At 41.9% G+C, this 19807-nt stretch overlaps 1 protein-coding gene across 1 annotated transcript in view; it reads left to right on the top strand.

The window, feature by feature from the left end:
* Positions 1–5955: 5955 nt before the first annotated feature.
* Positions 5956–19807, top strand: part of LOC106080525 (AF4/FMR2 family member lilli) — an 83058-nt gene continuing 69206 nt past the window's right edge. Inside the window, exon 1 of the mRNA XM_059361529.1 lies at positions 5956–6236. Coding sequence (XP_059217512.1) covers positions 5956–6236 — 281 coding nt within the window. The remainder of the gene's footprint in view (positions 6237–19807) is intronic.

Here is a 19807-nt window from a genome sequence, read left to right as displayed (position 1 = left end):
ACTTCCAACATCGGTGGCGAATCTGAATCGATCTATAAACAGATATGACCCCCATACAAACGAATCCCCGGATTTGCCTTCTTGAGCCCCTAGAAACCCCAATTTTCATCCGATATAACTAATATTTGGCACAACGGCTTGGGTTCTGAATTCCAATATTAGTGCCGAGTATGAATCCAATTGGTTTATAAACTGATATAGCCCCCATACAAACTGATCCCCAGATTTAAAATCTTGAGCCCCTAGAAGCCTCAGTTTTCATCAGATTTGAGTGAAATTTTCTGTTCTGACTTCCAACAAACTTGTTTAAACTACACTTACCCCCTATAAAACCCGAATCCAGGATTTGACTTCTCGAACCCCCAAAAAACCTTAATTTTGGATTAATTTAACTGAAATTTGGCGCAAAGACTTATGCTTTGACTTCCAACATCCATGCCTAGTATGACCCGAATCGGTCTATATGCAGATATGGGTCCCTTAAATACCGATTCCCCGATATGACTACTTGGTATCATAGCAGCCGCAATTAATACCCGATTTGGTTGTTGTAAAATAATTCAAATACGAAATTTTTAGCAGAATCCATGGTGGTTACCCAAGATTCGGCTGGGCCGAACTCCACCATAGTATGGGGGTATACTTATTTCGTCATTCCGTTTCTAGCACCTCGAAAGACCCCATAAAATATATATTCTTGATCCTCAAGATATTTTAAATCGACCCAGCCATGTCCGTCATGGTCACACATTTGGATATACGATTGGTATTCTACACCCAAATACCCTTTTTTTGAGCCTCATATTGCGATGGTCAGTGAATAAATGCTGTTTGTGGGGTGTTTTGGGGAAGGAGTAGACCCCAGAAAAATTGGTCCCGAAAGTGGAATTCATTTTCGTGGTCTACTACGCAATAACCGAGATTGGTTATCAAATTCGCCTTCCAATCTCAAATACTTTTCATTTGAGCCACATATTGCCATGGTCGATAAATTTGTATCCTTTTGGGGGGTGTTTTGGTTAAGAGACGGAGTCCCAGATACGTATTAGGCCTCATATTGCGATGGTCAATAAATATATGTTGTTTGTAGGGATCCCCAGAAAATTGGTCCTGAAAGTGGGTATCAATTTCAATGCTCTCCCCAATACCATTCATTTGAGCCCCACTGGAATATGGCCGATTAAGAGGTGTTTGGGGAGTGGGGTGGTCCCCCAAACACTTTGCTCTGAAAATCACCATCGTGCTCTTCTCTCAAATATCATTTATTTGAACCCCATATTGCCATTGGACTCAAAGAATTGGATATCAAACTCGTCTTCAAATCTCAAATACCATTCATTTAAACCTCTTACTGCAAATGTCAGCAAATATGTCCGTTTGGGAAATGAGCCTTAAAAACTATCAATATCAAGCTTCATTCTCTTTAAGACCCAAATTGTCAAGGTGAGCAAAAAAGTCCTATTTGGGGCTTGTTATAAGGTTGGGACGTTCCCTAGGCAGTTTGTCCCGAATGTTGATATCAGATTCGTGGTCTACTCTCAAGCACCTTTCATTTGAGCACCATATTTCCATAGTCGGCAAACATGACCTGTTTGGGGGGTTTTTTGGTGGATGTGGCGGCCACTCTGGCACTTGGCCTGAAAAAGTGTATCAGATTAGTGTTATACTCTAAAATACCTTTTGTTTGAGCCCCATGTTGCAATGGTCAGCAAATACGTCCTATTTTGGGTGGTACTATGAGGGTGGGTTGGCCACATAGACAATTTTTCCTGAATATTGATATCAGATTCGCCCTTTACTCCCAAAGACTTTCATTTGAGCCCCATATTGCTACGGTCGTAAACTTGTCCTCTTTGGATAGGGCGGTCCACCAAACACTTGTATATCAGATTCGTATTCTACACTTAAGTACCTTTTATATGAGCCAAATATTGCCATGGCCAGTAAATAAGTCCCGTTTGGGGAAGGAGTGGACCCCAGAAACTGCATCCCACATTTCGATATCTGATTCTGATTTGGGCGCCCCGTCCGAAAATTGGTACCAAATTTTTGTTTTTAGGTTACTATAAGAGAGCACACAAAATTTCGCTTAAATCGCATTACCCATATCCGTCTATAAGAAGGTTGGGCGTCACACCTCTTTTGACTTCTTGAGATCAAATTAGAATATCGAACTCTAATCAAAAAAACCTATCGCTTGGTTCCCCATTGTCTTAATAGCCCAATTAGCCTTTATGAGGCGCTTTGAGAAGGTAAAGCGCCACCTATATACTTGGGCACAAATTTTAATGTCATACCAGTAATCTACTCCCAAATACCTTTCATTTGAATCCAACATAGCCATGATCGGTTAATATGCCCATTTGGGGGGGCTTTGTGAGGGTGGAGCGGCCCCCAATTAATTGGAACTCATTTTTTATATCATATTCGTAATCTACTCCCGAATACCTTTCATTTGAGTCCCATATTGATATGTACGTCTAATATGTCTGTTTGGGGAAGTTTTGGGGATGGGGAGGCCCCCTGATTATTTCGATCCAATTTTTAATACCATATTCCTATTCTTCCTCCAATACCTTTCATGAGAATCTGGATGGAAATAAATCCCCTGGCCCGGATGGCATATCAAAATTTTTCTTGCGCAATTGTTCTTCAACGCTTGCTCGTCCATTACACAACCTTGCATACCGTCTTCCCGGCACGTTGGAAGGTTGCGAACGTTCAGCCAATACCCAAGAAGGGTGAGACGAACAACCCTGCGAATTGCCGGCCAATTGCGAAATCCTCCGTTCTGTCCAAGTTTATGGAGAGCATGGTGTTCTTAGCGACCAACAGTATAGGTTCCGCAGAAATCGCTCTACGGCCGACCTTATGGCATTTCTTTGGGAACGTTGGAGTCGTTCAATCCACCAGTTAGGTGAGAGCAAGGTTGTGGCTCTGCATATCTCCAAGGCATTTGATATGGTCTGCCATGGTGCACTACTACCAAAGCTCGTCGCATTTGGTATCGGTAATGGCTTCATTCAATTTATTTCGAGCTTTCTCCGGGATCGCACTTTACGAGTCGTTATAGATGGGGTCTAGATGGGTTCTCATCCAATGAGCATAAATTGACCGCAGAGGTACCCCAAGGCTCTGTCCTCTCTGTCTCTCTCTCCTTCCCTTTCTTACTTTCATCAACGATCTGTTGAGTCAGACATTGAATCCGATCTACCCATTTGCGAATGACAGTAATCTCTGTCATTCGTACTCATGCGACCGAGTCTTCGAGAGATTGAGGACAAGAGATGGGTTATGTACGATACACTCTGCCAGGATTTGTTGGCCATTTCTGAGTGGGGTTGAATGAATCGAGTAGATTTTAAAGCACGAAAGACTCAGTGCTCACAAAGACACGAAAGACTCAGTGCTCACAGATGTTGAGCAATCAGAAGCTCTTGAAGTTCTGGGCATAAAACTACAAAGTGATGTCCGTTAGTCCAAACATGTATTTGAAGTGCCGAAAGAAGCATTCAAGTGCTAAGGCTTCCTTAAAAGGTGTAAGAATTATTTCACTCCATATCTCCAGATCTTCTAAACATCCATATGGAGTACAACACACGTGTAAGGGCTGGAGATTCAAAATCATCCCTGGAGCTACTGGTCTGTGTACAGAGGAGAACGATGGCTTTGCTTGGGGACAGTAGGGTATCCAACTCTATTGCCTCCCTTGAACATCGTCACAATGTGGATTGTTTGGCGCTGTTCTATCGGTACTTTCATGGTGTGTGTTCGTCTGATATTCGTCTTCTTATACCTGATGTAAGGATGTTTGTCCGAAATACTAGACATTCCAGGAATTCACACCCGCTAGCAATTGATTGCCCAGCGGACCGGATAGAGAGAAATCTTATTTCGGCCGAACCGTTCGTATGTGGAAATGACTTCCGGCTAATGTTTTTCCCACCCACTATGAAATCCAGAAATTTAAGGCAAATTTCAATAAACACTTCATCCTCCGCGGTCGAACGCGTAGAGCTAGCCGTTTGAAATTTTGTAAAAATACTAAATATCGTTGTAGCTCGTTGAGGATTGCAAATGGGCCATATCGGTTTATATTTAGATATAGCTCCCATAAAAAGCGATTTCCCAATTTGACTTCTTGAGCCCCTGGAAGCCGCAATTTTTGTCCGATTTGGCTGAAATTTTGCATGTAGTCTTCTGTTAGCCCTTTCAACGGTCCACATCGGCCTATAACCTGATATAGCTCCCATATAAACCGATCTGCCGATTCGACTTCTTGAGCACCTGGAAGCCGCAATTTGTGTCCGATTTAGCTGAAATTTTGGACGTAGTATTTATTGGGTTGCCCAAAAAGTAATTGCGGATTTTTTAAAAGAAAGTAAATGCATTTTTAATAAAACTTAGAATGAACTTTAGTCAAATATACTTTTTTTACACTTTTTTTCTAAAGCAAGCTAAAAGTCACAGCTGATAAATGACAGAAGAAAGAATGCTATTACAGAGTCACAAGCTGTGAAAAAATTTGTCAACGCCAACTATATGAAAAATCCGCAATTACTTTTTGGGCAACCCAATAGTTATGACTTCATACAACTGAGCCGAGTACGGTCCGCATTGGCCCATATGAACCGACCTTCCGAGTTGACTTCTTGAGTCCTTACAAACGGCAATTTTTGTCCGATTGGGCTGAAATTGAGCATGTGGTGTTCTGTTATGACTTTCAAAAAATGTGCCATATACGATTCATATCAGTCTATAACCCGATATAGCTCCAATGTAAACCGGTCTCTCGACCTTCATTGTTCGGTTCCTAGAAGCGGTAATTTTTGCTGGTTTGACAAAAGTTTGGCAAGTAGAATAAAATGATGCCAATCAGATAAATGTATTTTTTATAAATTTTTAGCAGAATCCAGGGTGGTGGGTTTTCAATATTCGGCCCGGCCGAACTTAACTTGTTTTATTATAAAATATTTTTTATACTTTTATCAAAATAATTTTGTTTTTCTATTATTTTTTCAGGGGCAACTTCTTTATTGTTGTTCGAATTTCTTTCTCATCTTTAAGCAATCCAAAAAAATTGCGTTACCACTACTAACGGCAACACTGGCCCAAAGACACAATTATTGCCTCAATCACTAAACCAACTTTATAAAGGCCAGCCGCCATTTGTTGGCCCTAAGTGTGGTAAGCAGGATATTACCACTAAACGTCAGTGAAAGTATCTGTGTGACCATTTCAGTCGTCCTCTTTTTGGCCAAACACACAGCCATAAGGCCAGGTTCATTTGTTGCCAGTTGGTCAACATACAAAAAAAAAAAACCAAAAGTTCAACTAACCTTTTAAGGACAAAAGAGAAAGTCTGATTGGCAGTGAGAATACCATCCCAACCAAGAGTGAAGAGGGGAGGAGGAAAAAAGCGCCATCTCAAACAGGCGTCAAGCACTAATAATAGTAATTTAAGCTTTAAAACTGGAAAATTGAATAAAAATCTTTGTCAAAGTCATCTCCAAACCATCGAGACATTGAGACATTGAGACATTTGCTGTCAACGAGCTACATTGGGCCAACGAAAGTTTGTCCTTTCACCAGAAATTCTCATCGCAGAGCACCAGCTCAAGCACCACAACAACAAACAATGTTAACTGTATACTCTTGTGTGTCCTGCTGGTAATGCACTCGACATTGTTGAAACAATGCTGCTCCTGCTGATGATGAAGAGACTGCAGCTGAAATTCTTACTTAAAACTTTCTAAATAGACCCTTACAGATTCATATCTAGCCAAGAGCTGGGTTTTGGCTTTCTCCAGCACTCCTCCTACTTGCTCGTTGAGGCTTGTTTAAGGCATCATTTTTTATCAATTCACCTACTGCCGCCTTAACTCACAGTTACTACCACATCGACATTGACCCAGGAAAGCAGACGCTTTGAAGCGTAGCAAACTGACAAAAAATATGGAAAATGTTGTTGCTGCCACAGCCCATCATACCACTACATCAACTGCCGCTACCACTACAACACAGCAGCATCAACAACAACAACATCCACACCCCCAAACAGCAACAGTGGCTCCCGGGCCACCCACTGGCGGTGGTGGCATTTCGCCACCTCCAGTTCCACCTCCTCCAGCAGCGAAGAAGAGTTCAACCACATTGTCGGTGGATAGGGCTGCATTTTTGTTGTTGCGTGTCAAAAAGGCATTCAAGAGGAAACGCCAACATCGCAAAGAAAAACAGTAAGTATGACAATGTCCTTTAACCATCTCCCTCACTCTCCTGCTCTCTCTCTCTCTCTCCCTGTTCATTATACTGCTGTAATGATAAAAATGTTGTGAATGCTGCGAATCTCCCGCCAACTTCTGTCTCACCCTTTAGGCCATAGAACATTTGACGCACATAATTTTTTTGTTTCTTGTCTGTCTATTTCACTCCTTTTGACATGGCATAATTAAGGTAACATCAGCATTTGCATAATCTCATTTCAATAAGCAATGTGGGCCCAGCTACTTTGTTACACTTTTGCAATGAAAGCAAAAGTTTTACCATGAAGATGAAATATTAAAATCGACCTTGTGTTTGAGATGAGGTGCTTCTCTTTGAGTGCCTTCATCCTCTGTAGTTAAGGATGTGTCAAATAAATGACTGTTAATGGTGCATACATTAGCTATGGGCTACACTATAGGATGAGTCTTTACAAAAATTCCACCGGGTGGACCGAGACTGGATAAACCATATGTTAAGGAAAAGGGGGAAAATTGTATGTCCCATGGCATAAATATAGGGGAGAAAGTGGCACAAGGCACCCCACCGGGGGGCATTTTATCGCCACTCCTATGGGTGACCCCCATAAATGACCTATTACGGATGCTGATTGAGGAGGGATTTGAACCCGTCTGCTATGCAGACGATTCGGATCCTTACCCTTACTAAGGGGTAAGGATCCGAACGAGCTATGCAGCTATGACTGAGCTATGGCATATGACTGGGCTAGAGCCAGAAGTCTCAAAGTTAACCCAGAAAAGACTGATATATGCCTGTTCACGAGGAAGACGAAGGTGGGTCAATTTAACGCACCACTTTTCCTCAATAGGACGATTTCGATATCTGACAGGGTCAAATACTTAGGTGTGATCTTGGACAGGAAACTGAATTGGAAGAGTCACATTCAGGAGCGTACTGAGAAGGCTCACAGATGTTGGACTCATTGTAGACGGTCCGTAGGCTCGAGATGGGACCTGAATCTGAGGAGAGTCCACTGACTCTACTGGAGCGTGATAATACCAATACTTACCTTCGCCTCAGTAGTTTGGCGGACTGCTATGGAGAGAAAGTGTAACATAAGGACCATACAACAGGTTCAGAGAACATGTTGCCACCATAAATGACCTATTACGGATGCTGACTGAGAAGGGATTTAAACCCGTCTTCTATGCAGACGATGTTATAATACTTCTAAGGAGTAAGGATCCGAACGAACTATGCAGAAGGGACGAAAGGGTCTTACATATGTCATATGACTGGGCTAGACCCAGAGGTCTCAATGTTAACCCAGAGAAGACTAAAATATGCCTGTTCACGAGGAATTTAACGCACCACTTTTCCTCAATAGGACGATTTCGATATCTGACAAGGTCAAATACTTAGGTGTGATCTTGGATAGGAAACTGAATCGGAAGTGTCACATTCAGGAGTGTACTGAGAAGGCTCACAGATGTTGGGCACTATGTGGACGGGCCGTAGGCTCGAAATGGGGCCTGAATCCGAGGATAGTCCACTGGCACTACAGGAGCGTGATTAGACCAATACTTACCTTCGCCTCAGTAGTTTGGCGGACTGCTATGGAGAAAAAGTGCAACATAAGGACCATACAACAAGTTCAGAAAACATGTTGCCACCATAAATGACCTATTACGGATGCTGACTGAGGAGGGATTTGAACCCGTCTGCTACGCAACCGATGTTATAATATTTCTAAGGAGTAAGGATCCGAACGAGCTATGTCGAAGAGCCGAAAGGGTCTTGCATATGGAATATGACTGGTCTAGACCCAGGGGTCTCAATATTAACCCAGAGAAGACTGATATATGCCTGTTCACGAGGAAGAAGAAGGTGGACCAATTTAACGCGCCACTTTTCCTCAATACGACGATTTCGATATCTGAAAAGGTCAAATACTTAGGTGTGATCTTGGATAGGAAACTGAATTGGAAGAGTCACATTTAGGAGCGTACTGAGAAGGCTTGCAGACTTTGGACACTATGTATACGGCCCGTAGGCTCGAAATGGGGCCTGAATCCGAGCAGAGTCCACTGGCTCTACAGGAGAGTGATAAGACCAATACTTACCTTCGCCTCAGTAGTTTGATGGACTGCTATGGAGAAAAAGAGCAACATAAGGACCATACAACAGGTTCAGAGAACATGTTGCCAACATAAATGACCTATTACGGATGCTGACTGAGGAGGGATTTGAACCCGTCCGCTAAGCAGACGATGTTATAATACTTCTAAGGAGTAAGGATCCGAACAAGCTATGCCGAAGGGCCGAAAGGGTCTTGCATATGGCATATGACTGGGCTAGACCCAGAGGTCTCAAAGTTAACCCAGAGAAGACTGAAATATGACAACTCACGAGGAAGACGAAGGTCGGCTAATTTAACGCACCAAGTTTCCGCAATAAGACGATTTTGATATCTGACAAGGTCAAATACTTAGGTGTGATCTTGGAGAGAAAACTGAATTGTAAGTGTCACATTCAGGAGCGTACTGAGACCGCTCAAAGATGTTGGGCATTATGGAGACGGGCCGTAGGCTCGAAATGGGGCATGAATCCGAGGATAGTCCACTGGTTCTACAGGAGCGTGAATAGACCAATACTTAATTACGCCTCAGTAGTTTGATGGACTGCTATGGAGAAAGAGTGCAACATAAGGATCATACAACAGGTTCAGAGAACATGTTGTCTTGGCACAGGCGGAGCGATGAGGACCACGCCCACTAGGGCACTGGAGACTATTCTAGATATCCGACCCATTGACATACAAAGTAAGCGTGAGGCAGCCACTGCGGCTATGAGATTTAAGGCGATGATTTGAGGATGGGAACAGCTGAGCATTGAGGATGGGAGCAGCACATACCATCACGGTATAATCGAGGTGACGACAAGAAACCTGGAAGGAAGGGAAGAAGGTTCCGTTCGGAAAACTGCGATGAACCTTGAAGTCGAGTGCGAGGCTCTGCTGCCATCGGCACAGTCTTGGATTGACGGAACCCTAGTATTGCCCTACATCATGTTACACGGACGGATCAAAGCTGGAGGACGAAGTTGGCCTGGAGGGAAAATGGATTGAGGATGGGAGCTGCTCATACCATACCATATTATCGAGGCGATAATAGGAAACCTGGAAGGAAGAGAAGAGGTTTCCAAGATGAACCTTGAAGTCGAGTGCGAGGCACTGCTGCCATCGGCACAGTCTTGGATTGTCGGAACCCTAGTATTGCCATCTGGGAGATTATGTTACACGGATGGATCAAAGCTGGAGGACAAAGTCGGCCTGGAGTCTACATTGAGAACCCAGGGACTGAGATCTGTTTTAGACTGCCTGACCATGATGCCATCCTGCAGGCGGAGATCCGGGTGATCACGGAATGCGTGAAATAGTATAGTGGTAACGCCAGGACGTCAAGTGTAAACATCTTCACCGACGTTAAAATTGCCTCAAGGGCAATAACAACCAGGACGGTAAGGTCACGAACAGTCTTGCAGTGTAAGAAGGAGATTAACACCTTCTCCGAGGATGGCAAAATTCGCATCGTTTGGTTGCCAGGCAATAACGGATTAAGGGGGAATGAAAGGGCAGACGATTTGGCGGTGAAGTCCAGAGGACAGCCGTTCGGATGGTTTGGGTGCCGGTCCATAACGGAGTAAGGGAAAATGAAAGGGCCAGAGGACAGTCGTCAATTAACTTGGTTAACCTGAAGCCTTTCGGGTCGACGCAGTTCGAGCTAAGGGAGTGGACGACGAATGCGCTTTCAACATTGTGGAACAGTGAAATGGTCGGTAGGACGGCGAAAATCCTATGGGGGGATCCAGATCGTGAGAGGACGAGGCTATCATTCAAAGGAATCAAGAGAGAGGTCAGTATAGCAATCGGTATCATAACGGAGCACATAGGACTGCGAGCTCACTTATGTAAAATCGGTGAGGCAAGGGTTGGCATGTGTAGAGCATGCGGGGAAGATGATGAGACCTTGGATCATTTCCTTAAGGAGATTAACATCTTCTCCGAGGATTGCAAAATTCGCATCGTTTGGTTGCCGGGCCATAACGGAGTTAGGGGAAATGAAAGGGCAGACGATTTGGCGGTAAAGGCCAGAAGACTGCTAGTCAACAATAAACTTGGTTAACCCGAAGCCATTCGGGTCGACGCAGTTCGAGCTAAGGGAGTGGGCGACGAATACGCATGCAACATTGTGGAACAGCGAAACGGTCGGTAGGACGGCGAAAATCCTAAAGGGGGATCCAGATCGAGAGAAGACGAGGTTATTACTGTATAGAAGTAAGAAGGAGGTCAGTAAAGCTATTGGTATCATAATGTGACACATAGGACTACGAGCTCACTTATGTAAAATCGGTGCGGCAAGTGATAGCATGTGTAGAGCATGCGGGGAAGATGATGAGATGTTGGAGCATTTCCTTTGTCATTGCCTGGCTTTCGCGTCTAAAAGATACCGGCGCTTAGGTGCAGACACTATACCAGACATGAACCATCTTAGGGGAGTTGTATTGAAAACAATTAAGGATTTTGTAAGAAGCACGGAAATCCTTAATTCAAATTTTCTTCTTATATCCTCCACCATAAGATGGAGGGTATACTAATTTTGGCATTCTGTTTGTAACTACTCGAAATATTCGTCTGAGACCCCATAAAGTATATATATTCTTGATCGTCGCGACATTTTATGTCGATCTAGCCATGTCCGTCCGTCCGTCTGTCTGTCGAAAGCACGCTAACTTCCGGAGTAAAGCCAGCCGCTTGAAATTTTGCACAAATACTTCTTATTAGTATAGGTCGGTAGGTTGGTACTGTAAATGGGCCATATCGGTCCATGTTTTAATATAGCTGCCATAGAAACCGATCTTGGGTCTTGACTTCTTGAGCCTCTAGAGTGCGCAATTCTTATCCGATTGAAATGAAATTTTGCACGACGTGTTTTGCTATGATATCCAACAATTGTGCCATGTATGGTTCAAATCGGTCCATAACCTGATATAGCTGCCATATAAACCGATCTTGGGTCTTGACTTCTTGAGCCTCTAGAGTGCGCAATTCTTATCCGATTGGAATGAAATTTTGGACGAGGTGTTTTGTTATGATATCCAACAACTTTGCCAAGTATGGTTCAAATCGGTTCGTAACCTGATATAGCTGTCATATAAACCGATCTGGGGTCTTGACTTCTTGAGTCTTTAGAGGGCACAATTCTTATCCGATTGGAATGAAATTTTGGACGACGTGTTTTGTTATGATATCCAACAACTTTGCCAAGTATGGTTCAAATCGGTTCGTAACCTGATATAGCTGTCATATAAACCGATCTGGGGTCTTGACTTCTTGAGTCTCTAGAGGGCACAAGTCTCATCCGATTTGGCAGACTTTTTGTACAACGGCTTCTCCCATGACCTTCAACATACTTGCCCATTATGGTCTGAATCGATCAATAGCTTGATACAGCTCCCATATAAACCGATCTCCGATTTTGCTTCTTGAACCCCGAATCGGATTATAACTTGATAGAGCTCCTCCTCCTCCTTTTCTTCTTCTCCGTCCTTATTCATTATTCTTTCTTTGCCTAAAAAGAGAAACTACGCAAAGAACTTGACAGATGCGATCCATGGTGGAGGGTATACAAGATTCGGCCCGGCCGAGATTAGCACGTTTTTACTTGTTAGAGGTTACTTTATAGTTTTTGGAGCGCACAACAAGCCGATTACTGGCTTAGGTGTGTGCCCATAGTGGCAGGGAGCGGATTAATATCTGCAACCTCTTTTCAACCTAACCTAAAGTACTGAGACCCAAATGATGTGTCAAATCGATCGGAATTAAACAAAGTAGAATACAGTCTACCTATCAAATCAAGAATTGTCTTTCTAGTTTCTATTCGACAATGAGTTGGACCTACGTTGTTGTACAACTTGATTGAATTCTTGCAAATTGCAAATTTTGCCCATTAACATTCCACTAAGGAACAGGGGCGAACTTCTCACATACCAATGAATGCAGTCCGATTCAAGTTTAAGCTCAATAAAGGACCTCCTTTTTATAGTCCAGTTCGAACGGCGTGCCGCAGTGCGACACTTCTTTGGAGAGAAGTTTTACATGGCATAGTACCTCACAAATGTTGCCACCATCAGGTGGGGAAAACCACCGATGAAAAATATTTTTTTTGATGGTCTTGGAGGCCACCGTAGCGCAGAGGTTAGCATGTCCGCCTATGACGCTAAACGCCTGGGTTCGAATCCTGCCAGGCGTTCAGCGTCATAGGCGGACATGCTAACCTCTGCGCTACGGTGGCCTCCGAGACCATCAGAAAAAAAATTTTTCAGCGAATCCTTGATTGAATTCTGGTCATTCCCATACTCCAAAAACTGACTCTGGCCCTAAGGCGGTTGGGGTGCATTTTGTGTGCTTCAAAACAGGGTTCCGCTGCGGCTGGTGCATGATTGGGGGCGGATTGACCGGAGCGGGATTAAGATTCGAAGCCATTCCGCTGAGAATAGAAAAAAATTTCACTTCCTGTTCGACAAAAAATGGGCCGCTCCGCTTTAGCTCCGACCTTGCTCCGAGTCCCTGCTTCAAAAACTATGAAGAAATTTCCGAAAAATATTCTTCCTTTCCACCAAAGCCTAAGCTGCCCTATGTCTATGTGGACTGTTCTCCACATGAAACCCAACACCCTACGGCCGAATGAATTTCAAAAATTTCAATTAAAATTCAATTTTCAGAAAATCTGGCCTGTGATAATTTTTTACTCTTGTTATGAATTTCCCCGTACCTTGGAACAAGAAAAATTATGATTAATTTTCTGCCTAGGATTAGTGCATTTAATCTTTGTAATCCATCCTTTGTTAACTTTGATTGAAATTTATGTCACGTATTTGCAATTTGCCATGCATATTCATTTATATTTGCAAATTATGCTGCTTTATAATTTAAAACATCCGCCTCGTAATTGCCGAAGCGAACCGCAATACAATAAAATTCCACTCAATGCCGAGATTAATTTGTGGAAATTAATTAAAAGTTATAAAATGGCCGTAGAAGAGGCGTACAATTTAAACGTTTTTTTTTTGTTGTTTTCAATAGAAATGAATGTGATTTAAAATTTAATGTTTATTTATTCATCGATGTAGGAAGGCCACCAGATAGGGAGCAATTAATGGCTACAATTATTAACCAGATACAAAATGAGCGTAAATGTGAATGATGCCCTAGTAAAGTTGTTATGAGACAAAATAACCTGCGTTTAACTTAAACAAACAGATTGAGACCGCACTTGGCACAGTTGTTGGAAGTCATAACAGAATACTATATGCAAAATTTCAGCCAAATCGGACAAAAATTGCAGCTTCCAGGGGCTCAAGAAATCAAATCAGGAGATCGATTTATTTGGTCAACAACTACGCCCTCTTTGGGTGGTGTGTGGGGGTGGAGTGGCCCCATTGGCACTTTTCCCGAATTATGATTTCAGATTCGCGCTTTACTCCCAAATACCTTTGATAGATATTTGGTAAGTTTTGGGGGTGGGGCGGCCCCCCAGGTACCCCAACCAAAATTTAGACATACAATTTTTGTTTTTAGGTTAATATAAGAGGACACACAAAATTTCGCTTAGATCGCAAAATTAGTGTGAGGGGAGGGTCCATCCCCCCTTCAGATACCAACTGTGAAAATTTCAAGAAAATCGGTTCAGCCGTTCAACCAAACAAACAAACACAAATTCATTTTTATACCCTCCACTATAGGAAGGGGGTATAGTAATTTCGTCAATCTGTTTGTAACACCGCGATATAAGCGTCTAAGACCCCATAAAGTATATATATTCTTGATCGTGATGTCATTTTAAGTCGATCTAGCCATTTCCATCCGTCTGTTCGTCCGTCCGTCCGTCTGTCTGTCGAAAGCACGCGAACTTTCGAAGGAGTAAAGCAAGGCGCTTGAAATTCTGCACAAATATTTTTTATTAACCTAGGTCGGTTGGGATTGTAAATGGGCCAAATCGGTCCATGTTTTCATATAGCTGCCATATAAACCGATCTTGGGTCTTGACTTCTTGAGCCTCTAGAGGACGCAATACTCGTCCGATTTGACTGAAATTTTGCACGTGGTGTTTTGATATCACTTTCAACAACTGCACTAAGTATGGTTCAAATCGGTTCATAATCTGGTATAGCTGTTATATAAACCGATCTTGGATCATGACTTCTTGAGCCTCTAGAGGGCGCAATTCTCCTCCGATTTGACAGAAATTTTGCACGTGGTGTTTTGATATCACTTTCAACAACTGCACTAAATATGGTTCAATTATGTCCATGTTTTGACATAGCTGCCATATAAATCGATCGTGGGTCTTGACTTCTTGAGCCTCTAGAGGGCGCAATTCTCGTCCGATTTGACTGAAATTTTGCACGTGGTGTTTTGATATCACTTTCAACAACTGCACTAAATATGGTTCAATTCGGACCATGTTTTCATATAGCTGCCATATAAAACGATCTTGGGTCTTGACTTCTTGAGCCTCTAGAGAGCACAATTCTCGTCCGATTTGACTGAAACTTTGCACGTGATGTTTTGGTATCATTTCTAACAACTTAACTATGTATGGTTCGAATCGGTCCATATTTTGATATAGCTGCCATATGAACCGATCTTGGGTCTTGACTTCTTGAGCCTCTAGAGTGCACGATTCTCGTCCGATTTGGCTGGAGCTTTGCATGAGGTGTATTGCTATGACTTTCAATAAATGTGCCAAGTATGGCGTAAATCGGTATAGAACCTGATATAGCTGCCATATAAACTGATCTTGGGTCTTGACTTCTTGAGCCTCTAGAGGGCACAATTCTCGACCGATTTGACTGAAATTTTGCTCGTAGTGTTTTGGTATCACTTCCAATAACCGTGCTAAGTATGATTCAAATCGGTTCATAATCTGGTATAGCTGTTATATAAACCGATCTTGGATTCTGACTTCATAGAGCACGCAATTCTGGTCCGATTTGGCTGAAACTTTGCATGAGGTGTACTGCTATGACCTCCAAAAAGTGGGCTAAGTATGGTGTAAATCGGTTAAGAACCTGATATAGCTGTCATATAAACCGATCTTAGGTCTTGACTTCTTGAGCCCCTAGAGGGCACAATTCTCGTCCGCTTTGACTGAAATTTTGTTCGTACTATTTTGATATAACTTTCAACAACTGCCCTAAGTATGGTTCAATTCGGTCCATGTTTTGATATAGCTGCCATATAAACCGATCTGGGATCATAACTCCTTGAGCCTCTAGAGGGCGCATTTGTCCTCCGATTTGGCAGAAATTTTGTACAACAGCTTCTCTCACGACCTTTAACAATCGTGATTAATATGATATGAATCGATCAATAGCTTGATACAGCTCCCATATAAACCTATATCTCGATTTTGCTTCTTGAGCCCTTACAATGGGCAATTCTTATCCGAATGAATTGCATTATTACACAATGACTTCTACAATGTTCAGTATTTACTTATGGTCCGAATCGGACTATAACTTGATATAGCTCCAATAGCATAACAGTTCTTATTCAATATTCTTTGTTTGCCTAAAAAGAGATACCGCGCATAGAACTCGACAAATGCGATCCATGGTGGAGGGTATATGAGATTCGGCCCGGCCGAACTTAGCACGCTCTTACTTGTTTTAGAGTCCCCTAGATCCAGTCCATGAAAACCTCAGCCTGTCTCTATTCTATTTATGATCAACATTGGTGGCTCCTTGCCAGGTTTAAGCACACGTTGTGCGATCTGAACCTTGAAGATCCTCTATACCTGATTGTTGGTCTATGGGGATTTTGCCAGAATAACTCGTTGTAATAGGCACTACATATATCACCTCGACGCTGTTGTGCTGTCTGGCTACGTCTACTCCTATATATATGTAGCTCCTAAGATTCGATTAAAAAATAATTGAAATAATAACTCAGTTGAGCTTCTCGTAATGACGATGAACACCACACACATCATAACTGAGAGTTACAACCCGTGTGAGGCTCATTGTCATCCCGTGCCGGGTAAGGAGATTGATAGCTGTTATCAGTGTCATACTGCGCTCCAAAGTATTTCAACTTGAGTAACTTTTCTATGGAAATTTTTACTTCTTAAAAAACTTAGCCCCACACTTGCCTAAATTTAACTCAAATCACTTATCATGGTGTTGCTAACAACCAGCCACACCTTAGACTTCATAAAATTCTCATTTATATGTGTTTTTCCATTAAAATAACACACCAATAATTGTTTCTCCACCCGATGAAAAGACACAATAGACGCCTTGCCGAGTTTTAATGTCCCCTTGCTAAATGCCGGTATCATGACTATTTGTTTTCATTTTCATTGGCTTGTCGGAATATCAAAAGCCGTGACTTACATTTAATGAAGTGACTTTCCTTGTGTCCTTCATTCGCTCCACTGACTCTTGAGAGAATCATAGAAAAAAATTCCTGATTTTTAAATTCAATTAAAATGCTGATCGAAATCAATTTTACACTGATTTCAAAGCGTTAATAACTCAATAGAAGAAGCCACGGCAAGCCCAGCAACAACAATCTCAAAAAAAAAAAGGAAAACCAGCCTTATCGACGGCATCTGTATTTAGGAGTGTGATTTGAAATGTGCTTTCGTTAACAATTCCAAACAGGCTTCAGATATAATTTCAGAAATTTACTATGTCCGTACGTGCACAAGGACTCAGAGCAGTTGCAGAGGGGCCAGGCATCTTTGTCTAGCCCAAGAATATGCCACAGCAACAGCGGTGGCAAGCCTTTGCAAGTGAGGCGCATAAGAAACATTTCTTTGAAAACCGTCCTTTGCAGATATTTAACAAGAGTGAAACTTAATTATAACAGTGGTAGAACAAATGCTAAAGCCGTTTGTGTTTGTAAAGATTCTTATTTAAGATCCTTTACAGGCGCCTTTAAAAACGGTCACTGGCGAACAGAGAGAATTGTAGATGTAAAAAATAAACAGCTAAGAAATAATTACTCACCTACTTATTGCGATGTTTTAGCTTTGCCTTCTTCAAGGCGAATGAAAAATGCTTTATACAAGGCTCTCAACAACTAGGTGGAGATTTGCTAAACATTTTTAAGGTCATGACGTTGTAACACCCTTCACCATAGCATGGGGGTATATTTATTTCGTCATTTCCTTTGTAATATTGGGTTGCCCAAAAAGTAATTGCGGATTTTTCATATAGTCGGCGTTGACAAATTTTTCACAGCTTGTGACTCTGTAATTGCATTCTTTCTTCCGTCAGTTATCAGCTGTAACTTTTAGCTTACTTAAAAAAAAAAAGTGTAAAAAAAGTATATTTGATTAAAGTTCATTCTAAGTTTTATTAAAAATACATTTACTTTCTTTTAAAAAATCCGCAATTACTTTTTGGGCAACCCAATACATACAAAAGATACTGCATGCACTAGGTGGTGTAGGGTATTATATAGTCGGCACCGCCCGACTTTTGCCTATCCTTACTGGTTTGTTATAAAATCCAACATCCATAGTTGGTATTGTCCAAATCGGTTTATAAACCGATTTCCAGGACCTAGCCCTTACAGCTCCTAGAACCCAAGAAACGGCCCGGCGGAAGTAAGGACATTTTATATTGCTTTTGTACAAAATTCTCTTCCTTCTTTTTTTTTGTAGCTTGGTGTTTACAGATTTTTTTTTTGTTACATTCCCTTTTCTAGCCCAGTAGTTACATTATAATGTCCTACCTATTCTTTGTTATCATTTTCTTGTTGATGACAATGATGACAGGTCTGTGGAAGCGTAGAAAAGTGTATAGAACTTCTGTAAGGCAATTTAAAACTTAAATTATAAGAAAAAGTGGCAAAACCTAATAGGACTAGTCCATTCGTAGTACACCTCGCCCCCACCAGTCTCTCGTTTTCCCACACCATCTGTGAGCATAAATCAAAATCAAATGCCACTAGTAGCTTGCCTTCTGGAACATTTTTATTTCTCCTTTCCCATATCTTCGTTGTTTCGTTCTGTAAAAGAAACAAAACCTTTTTTTCACGGCTTTTTAATACAATTTTGTTTTATGCCCGGTAACCGTAGACATTCATTTATTAGCATTAATTGAAATAAAGTTAAAGTACACACACCAACAACCCAACGCTTAGAGTAAAAGGTAATTTAATACAGTGAGAAAAATTATAAATGACATGTCATTATGCCAGTGAGCGTTTGTGTGTAGTTGTATGTGCGGTTTAAAGAAGGACAGTTGTCAGGTCCAATGGTCCAAGGCTTTTTTTAAAGAGAATTTTTCGCAAAAAAATGTATGAAATGAAGTAAAAACTTAAATAGAAGACCAGCGAGGATAAAAGAAAACTCGAAAAGTAGTCGTTTAAGTTTCAGCCTAACCCTGGCTTAGGAAATGTATCATGATAAAGGAGGATAGGTATGGGCATAGTTCCATTCTGAATATTAAAGAAGCTGAGTATAGACTCAGGAAGGTCCTAGGCTACCTGGCACCGAGGGGCGAGCTAAAATCTTAGAAGTTAGTTTTCTCAAAAAAAAAAAAAAAAACGATTTGGATGTCACCTTCGTGTTGAGGTTAGCATGTCCGCCTATGACACTGAACGCCTGTGTTCGAATCCATGTTCCTTTATGGTATGTTCATGGGCAAATTTGCTTTGCAAGGAAGTATTGGAATGTGAATGTGAATAGTGTGTTCGAGTACAAGACCTGTGTCTTTAACGAATGCTCCAAGTTAAGGACGGTCTACCCAAGGTCTTGGTTTTAAGGACATTTGGGTTGAGGTGCGTGTCTAAACGTGTTGAAAATAGGGTACTAAATTTTTGATATCTGAAGGGGGGGCGGACCCTCTCCCTTACCCTAATTTTCAGAAACGCCAGATCTCGGAGATGGGTGGTGCGAAATTTTGTGTGCCCTCGTATAATACCCTAAAAATACAATTTTGGTATCCAAATTTCGGACGGGGTACCTAGGGGGGCTGCCCCACCCTAAAACCCACCAAACACATATTTAGAACAATCACGACAATATGGGACTCAAATGAAAGGTATTTAGGATAAGAAAACGTATCTGATATCCAATTGTCGGACCAAGTGCAGGGGGACCACCCCAAGCCCCAAAACACACCTAAATCGGACATATTTACCGGCCATGGCAATATGGGACTCAAAGGAAAGATATTTGCGAGTAGAATACGAATCTGATATCCAAATGTGGGACCACATTTCTGGGGGTCCACCCATTTCCCAAAACACCCCCCAAATAGGACTTACATACTGACCATGGGAATATGGGGCTTTAATAAAAGGTATTTGAATGTATAATATGAATCTGATGTCAAAATGTGGGAGCAAGTGTTTGGGGTGCCAGCTTACTGCGCCCAAAGAATGGTACTCTGATGTTATACAATGTTTGTCTCTAAGAGGCATGCTTCTACCATGGCACAGCTCACTTATTAGTGAGTAGGTGGGAGCTTGTAGTCTTTTTGGAGCAAAATGTACTGATGGTAAAGC

This window comes from Stomoxys calcitrans, chromosome 2 (assembly GCF_963082655.1).
Source record: "Stomoxys calcitrans chromosome 2, idStoCalc2.1, whole genome shotgun sequence".
NCBI classification, from domain to species: Eukaryota; Metazoa; Arthropoda; class Insecta; order Diptera; family Muscidae; genus Stomoxys; species Stomoxys calcitrans.
The sequence above is the reverse complement of the archived record's forward strand: the minus strand, read 5'-3'. Positions and strand labels throughout refer to the sequence as shown.